General features: G+C 39.8%; 1 protein-coding gene across 2 annotated transcripts in view; it reads right to left on the bottom strand.

The window, feature by feature from the left end:
- The window catches only part of syt14a (synaptotagmin XIVa), a 61,857-nt gene extending 54,262 nt beyond the window's left edge, over nt 1-7,595 (bottom strand). For both annotated transcript variants that reach the window (XM_019893843.1, XM_019893844.1), the window contains exon 1: nt 7,506-7,595. In XM_019893843.1, coding sequence (XP_019749402.1) covers nt 7,506-7,518 — 13 coding nt within the window. In that variant the 5' untranslated portion in view covers nt 7,519-7,595. The remainder of the gene's footprint in view (nt 1-7,505) is intronic.
- Between the last annotated feature and the right edge of the window lie 338 nt (nt 7,596-7,933).

The raw sequence follows: 7,933 nt of genomic DNA, 5'->3' as shown, positions 1-7,933 counted from the left end.
ATATAAAATGTGTATTGAAAAATGATCAAAACACATTATTACACAACAAGGGGTAGGACTAGGTAAGTTGTATACTTCTTCCTACTCCTTTGAGCATATAACTGTGATGATGTTTGTTTTACTTACTTTTATTTTTTCCTTTTATGACTTTTGTTTGCATTTTGTCAATCTGTTATTGTATGTTCTATATATGTTCAATAAACAATACAATACAAATACAATACAATACAATAGTCAATACGCGTGATTGATAAATTCACTAATATCCTGAATTAGACAGCACCAGAATTCCTCTCAACAGATAATTGCAATGAACTTCTTGTTGGTTTAGTGAAAATAAATGCAATCCATCAGGTCAAAAATCAGCACCAATCAGCAAAATTATAAAATGACACAACTAAAACCAACCACGAGTAACTCAATTACCAGGTCAGAATTTCTTCGATTGATGACAAAATTGTAGAGAAAACGGTTCAGCAACCCAACAATGAGCTTTCTTGAGTCAATACTCGTTGACTTTTTCAAATTGATTGTGATGTCAAACCTCCCCTTCTTAACCAAGAGCGACAAGATTAAGACTAGAGAGTGGGTTTTAATCAACTCAGCATTTTTTTTAACTTAAATGGATACTTCATCATCTTTAAATCCGGTTTCTGACCCTATCACAGTACAGAATTAGATCGTATCATAGTGCTAAATAATATAATAATATACGGTTGAACACTTCACTCGAGCGAGGTGTCAGTTTTAGCCTTACTGGATCTCAATGTGGCTTTTGATACAAGCCCCGTTCACACGGCAACGTTTGGTCCGACGCAGCTCCGAAATAAATCCAGTCGAGCGTTCACACGTGCACATTTGCTCCGGCGTAGCTCCACTAAAGAGCTTATACCGGACCAAATTTGATCCACCTCAGGGAGGTGGTTTAAAAATTTGCTCCAGAGCAAATGCTCATTTGCGATGCTACGCCGAAACAAATGTGCACGTGTGAACGCAGCTGGATTAAATTTGCTCCAGAGCAAATGCGAGCTTGCGGGGGAGTGGCCTCGCTACGCTCGCGACCAGACGCACGGAATCCGACCCCGGTCGACAGTGACGAGGGGGCCAGCGACACAGACGAAGCCCGGGCGTGGACCCCCGTCCCCGGTAAAAGTGTCGGTTAGTATTTTGGGGAGAAAAAAACGCAAGATTTCTTACGGTTAAAATAATCTACATATTTTTCTGAACATTATCAATGCATTTGCACAACGAAATAATGCTGAAATACAGAATAAGAGGCCAGACAAAGAGAATTCTCGATGTGCATTTGCTTAATTATGCAGAGAAATTCTGCGGCTTACTAGGCTTTAAATAGAATAATTCAAATGAAATAAATAGGTAAAGATATCTGAAATTATTTCTACAGGATTGTTTAAACGAAATTAACATACGTGCGCACTGGTCTGGCCGGCCGCGCTCCTGTTTAGCAGTTAAATAGCAATTAAATTACAGCGCATTCTCTGTTTTATCCAAATTGTTTGTTTTAAAACAAGTATTCCTTAGTTTAGTATCCGCACATTGTTTTAGTATACATTTTTTAAAACATATATTGCGGCAGTCATAAGGATAAATAATAAATAAAAGTCCGCGAGAGAGAAGCCTGACCCGAACCTGTTTTACTTCTGCATTCCTGTCGTTTTAGTCCGGAGCAGAAATTGCACGTGTGACCGCAAGTGGAGCTGCTTCGACGCTGCGCCGGAGTTGTCACGCTCAGCGGCTTTGCACGTGTGAATGCTCCACAAAATTTGCTCCGGTGTAAAATACATCGCAACAAAATATTTCGGTGCAGCGTCGGACCAAATGTGTGCCGTGTGAACGGGGCTACAGTCGATCATTATGTATATTGTTGAACAGGTTGGAAACTTGGGTAGGAACAGTGCTTATATGATTCAAGTCCAAATTGAAAGAAAGGAGTTATTTTCTGATCAGTGGTAGTTTTGAATTGAATCAAATGACGATAATATATGGCGTCCCTCAGGGGTCAATTCTTGAACCCCTTTTGTTCGGCTTGTAGAGGCTACTCGTGGGTCAAATTCTGGAGAACTTCAATGTTGATTTCCATGGCAATGCAGATGACATGGAGTTATATCCAGCAGTGTTCCCAAATGACTCTAGTTTAACTGCATTGTCTTGTCACTGTCCAAACCAAATAAATAACAGAACAAAACAACATTTTCTTCAGTTAATTAAAAACAAAACAGAGGTAATTGTATTGGGCAAGAGAGAAAAGAGGATTGCTGTTAGTAAACACCTGGGCTTTATATTCATAGACAGCACAGCTGAACTTGAGCGTATCCTGACTTTCATGCCAACGCAAGTCTCGATGTGAGTGTTTGGGAATTTGGTGAATCTCTTTGGGCAATACTGTGCGTTCCAGCATAACAAGTGTATTTTCTTTGACATGTTCCTGCCGACGATGACTATTTGGTGGTTAAAAGTAGAATAAACTTTTCATCTATTGGATCCACATCTAAATTTTGGCTCAGGTATTCAAATATAATTTTGGTGAATTTGATGATGGCACAGGCAGAAAGATTCAGAGGTCCGTGGACACGTGATGAATGGCAGCTCATTTCATTCATAAATATTGCAACAGCGTGCATCGAACACTGAATGATTGTAGAAATCAAGATAAGATAACCTTTCTTTGTCTCACAATGGAGAAATTACCAATTTACAGCAGCAAAATTATGAAAGGGAGAAAGTAGAAGAACAAGAAGGATATAAATAAATATAAAATATAAAATATAAATACAAGCACATTAAAATGGGTGAGTGGGGGTGAGTCCAGGTTTTCAGGTCTGTCTATTCAGAGGGGGTCAGAGGGTCTGTCCATCATAGCTTTTCGCTTGAATACATTACTGTATTCTCTTCTTAATTATTAGGGATGGGTATCTTTCAAATTTGAAGAGGTTTTGTTCCCATTCTCGGTACCTGCGAATCAATACCGGTACACAACACTTCCAAATTTGGTAATTTTGTTCTGTTTTTTTGTGGGACTAAATGTTAATTTATTTGCCAATAAAATCACCCAAAATTCATATCATTATGCTTGTGTGCGTACAATGCGGCATTCAAGTGTGCCATGGAAAATCTACCCTTACATAGTTACAACCTAGAAAGACACGCTTCAGACAAACGATATGGCACCGTTTGATTTCACGTGAATCTGTGCTCAGTAGTTTTGACCCAAATAGGTCCATACCTAAAAAAGGACCGTCTTCCATCCTGATCCCTATTTATTATCCATCCATCCATCCATCCATTATTTGAACCTCTTTATCCTCACGAGGGTCGTGGGCATGCTGGAGCCTATCCCAGCTGTTTTCGAGTAGTCGGCGGGGTACACCCTGAAGTGGTTGCCAGCCAATCACAGGACACAGAGACGAACGACCATCCGCGCTCACAATCACACCGAGGGACAATTTAGAGTGTTCCATTAACCTACCAAGCATGTTTTTGGAATGTGGGAGAAAACCGGAGAACCCGGAGAAAACCCACGCAGTAAGAACATGCAAACTCTACACAGCACTCTACTATGCTGCCCCTATTTATTATATATATTTTTAAATCATCCTACCGGCCACGGCACAGCTATCGAAGGCAGGGTAAATCAGTTTCTTACTCTACCATCTTAGGGACATGTAAAGGGAAGGAGAGAAGGTGTTTCAATTGGAGGTGAATCAAGTAGACTTTGCTTTTGGCACGCCTAATCGATGCAAATCGTCCTTTTTTTAAATGGCGCCATGCTACTCACGAAAACATGTTTTGATTCACGAGATAGTATAGGTTTGAAGTGATTTGGTGATAATAACCCGTTGTTGCAGAATTTGCACACTACCATGCTCATTCCCACTTCTCCACGGGCAGCTGTTTTTAAAAATAAACACGATCTAGTGTACTACATCACCCTCAACATTGGATGAACATTTTCAAAGCAATGAACTTTATTTTTAGGACGTTGTGTTCGGAGGCACACTCTCTCAAATGCATTGCAGGTTGCTTCATGCATCACGTATAATAAGAGGCAAAAATGGCAGCTTTTTTTGTTACAAAGCTAAACCTATAACAAGTAATATCTCAGTCAATTAAACTCTCACTTTTCAGAAAAATTGTTGGGAATCTTTTACGTGTCATTGAATACTGGCCTTCTTACCAGAAGGCATGATTGATGGATTATATTACAGAAACTCAGAATGGCACTAACTTAGCCCTCAAAATAGTTGGCCATATGTTTATCAATCGATAAACAAAACAAAAATCACTCAACTAGACCTCTCACCTTGTCTGACCAACACAAGCCCAAAAATAATAGTGTCTGTGTGTGTGCGTGTAGAGTTCAGGCACAAACTGTAACAAGGGCATAGTTTATTAAAGCTCCCAGTAGCAATAATTTAAGGTTAGTGTGAAGAGAAGGCCGGGGTTTAATTTCCTGAGGAACATTACCTAACATCTCAAACAAGGATAATACAGTGAAGCTGTGACGACAAACACAATCACAACCTTTTTTGAACAAACATTTTGGTAAATGGGCTGTCGCTGATATACAGTAGCACTTTTCTACCTCGGGTACTCAAAGCACTTTACACTGTGAACTCTTTCACCTACTGATGACGCAGCATCAGGAGCAACTGGGTTTCAGTATTTTGCCCAATGACACTTTGACATGGTCGCAATGGCCAAGGGATTGAACCACCAACCTCTGTGGTTGGAAAACAACAATGCTACCAGGTAATTTGTACAGGTCCTAAAAACACGGCATGTAGAGTAATACTCTTTTCCAATGGTGTGTGTCAAAACGTAGCTATTGGCCACTACTTATAGGATTTGTGTGAACCCAAAAATGTAAAAAGGAAAAGGCCCATCAGCGCAAATATCAAAAGCCAGCATCTGTATTGGTATGGGGGTGTGTTAGTGCCCATGGCATAAGTAACTTGCACATATGTGAAAGCACCGTGAATGCTCAAAGGTACATACAGGTTTTGGAGAAACATGCTGCTATCGAAGCAGCATCCTTTTCAGGGACTTCTCTGCTTATTTCAGCAAGACGATGCCAAACTACATTAATTTTTAATTTTTATTTGAAAGGGACAATGCACATTAATAATCACTCGTATACCACCTGCGTAACTGTGCCCTAGTTGGCATACAGCTAATCTACATTGGTAGTCTCTTAGCAGGTAACATAAAATATAGACATGTGAAAAAGTAATTCATTCAATAATTTACATGTTCGCATTAATTCAACAATCTAAAGCGCCTAAGCGCAAGCAGTAAAGTGCAGTGTATAATTTTAAAGTGCTGCAGTTTCTCATATCGGAGTTATTTATACATAAATAATTGAGGTTTAAAATTTGCAAGAAAGTCCAGAGATGTTGGTCTTCTCCTGCCGCTTAGGGACGACTAAGACATGAAGAATTACCGCAATATTAAGAAAAATACATTCATTCATTCATTCGTTCATCCCCAGTGTGTGCATTTGAAAGATTTATACATATGTATGCATGCACTGCTGGACAACGGAGTAAAAACATGTGCAGTTGTTCAGACAATCAAGGCAAGAGGTACATACGGTATGTATACAGTATATATCATGTGACTTGAGGTCCGAACATGAACATGAATGTGAGTCCATGCAGAGTTTTGTATATAATACAGACATATTTAAAATCTTTAAATCTTCCTCATGTGTTACAAAAGGGTAGCTTCGTAGTCAAAGAGTGTGACCATTTGAGTGATCTGCCAGCAGTCCAGACCTGTCACAGAAAATGTGTGGCGAATTACAAAGGGGGAAAACATGACAACAGAGACACCGGACTGTTGAGCAACTAAAGTTGTACATCAAGCAAGATTGGGAAATAATTCCACCTTCAAAGTTTCAACATTTAGTGTCCTCAGTTCCCAAATGCTTATTGAGAGTTGTGACAAAGAAAGGTGATGTAACGCAGTGGTAAACATGCCCCTTTGCCAGCTGTTTTGGAATGTGTTGCAGGCATCAAATTCACAATGAGAGAGTATTTGGAAAAATACAAATCTAGTTTATCAGTTTGAACGTTAAATAAGTTGTCTTTGTAGTGTGTTAAATTGAATGAAAAGGTAGGTCGAAAAAATGTTTGCAAGTTTTCGAATGCTCATTTTCTATTCACATTTTACACAATGCCCTAGCCATTGGACTATGAGGTCATACTTTTTCTATCCTGTTTAGGGCACAGGTGAGTTGCGGCCTGTTCAGAAGGACAGTGGGTGAAAGGTTGACGAAACTGTGCGGACCGGTCGTCATTACAAATACTGGCTTGAAAAAATGTAAGGAAAGAAAAAAATGCATTGAGTCAAGACTGATCAATTCAATGAATTGTAGTTCTCTGAATCATCCATCCATGCATTTTCTATCGCTCTGATCCTCACTAGGGTCACGGGAGCCTACCTATCGCATCTAACTGTGGGTGAGAGGCAGGGTAGACCACTGGTTGCCCGCCAATCATGCAGCACATAGAAACAAAACCATTGGCACGTCTGGGTTTAGAATTGAAACATGTATGTTCTTGGAACGTGGGTGGAATCCCAAACAAGCACTAGAGAAAAAGCAAACCCCACATAGGAAGGCCAGAGGCTGAGTAAAAGCCCCAAAGTGTGAGGCGGTTATGACAATCACTTGTCTACCGTGGTGCCACTTCGAATCGTAATTGAAACAAATTGTGTCACCCTTAGTAACAACTAAATGTGAGTAGTTGACCTTAGACTCATGAATAAAACTTGGTTTTTAAACCACAACTCCATACACTATGGCCCATACTGTGTATTTGAATACAATATTTCATACAAACTGCGTTTTACTACGAAATATCGAACAGTTCGTCAGCACTTGAAAGACCAGTCTGTTAGAAATTAGGTCGTTTCTTTTTATTTAGCTTCTGTGACCTGTTTTCAGTAACATTTAAAATAATATATCTCAAAGGGCAAGCTTTTCGACAACAACATGTTCAAATAAAGACCAAAGCTGCGACAAAGTTACATGCTTAAATGTAACCTCGAGTACAAACACTCATTTTACAGTAACACCAAAGCTGCGTACAACCTACAAAGTTCCATGCATAAACATGCCTCGGGTACAAGCACTCATCGTACAAATAACGTCAGTATTAAACACCAAATAGAAATGAAAGGATGCTCATCAAGGGGTTGTACAATGTCGAGACTGTCGAGACTTCTGGTTCAATGAAAACATAGCAGAACTGTCCCTTCAGCACCAACAAAATGAGACTGGACTCCACGCAAAACTACCACAGCAAACAACCGCTAACAATCAGCAATGAAACTTCCATCTCATTCGACGAGGATGATTAATGTCTCTTTTTTTCCGTCGACGCTAACATATGGCGTTTGAACCATAAGAAGTCTCACATGGCAGGTGTTTGTGACGGTGGAGGTAAAATAGGAAAGAAGAGAAACGGTTCACTCCGACTTACCATCAATCGCCATGATGTTGTGTTATGGATTCAACCAAATCGGGCGTCGAAGAAGGGGGTGGGTGATGGGACCACAGCAAGAGAGCGAAGAGGGGGATTCGCGGATGGTCTCGTCCTTTATGAAACTCACTCGATAACGCCTGGGATACGAAGGACACAAAAACAACGTGCCAAATCCGATTTAAAATATTAAAAGACTTAATGGCCTTGAATGTCCCTTTTGATTCTTCACGTTTTTTAAGGTTATCATGATGGTACTGACATGGTAAGCCCTGGCTCCAATCGGTCATTATTGATGATGCATTACAGTATTTCGCGCTCAGTGCTGATCCAATGGGGTGACCCAAAGTGATTGCAATTCTACGAAGGCTGATAAAATGGTTATTAATTATGATGTGTTTATACATATATATATATATATATATATA

This window comes from Hippocampus comes, unplaced genomic scaffold (assembly GCF_001891065.2).
Source record: "Hippocampus comes isolate QL1 unplaced genomic scaffold, H_comes_QL1_v1.1 scaffold221, whole genome shotgun sequence".
NCBI classification, from domain to species: domain Eukaryota; kingdom Metazoa; phylum Chordata; class Actinopteri; order Syngnathiformes; family Syngnathidae; genus Hippocampus; species Hippocampus comes.
Note: the sequence above shows the minus strand (reverse complement) of the source record. Positions and strands in the feature narration are given on the sequence as shown.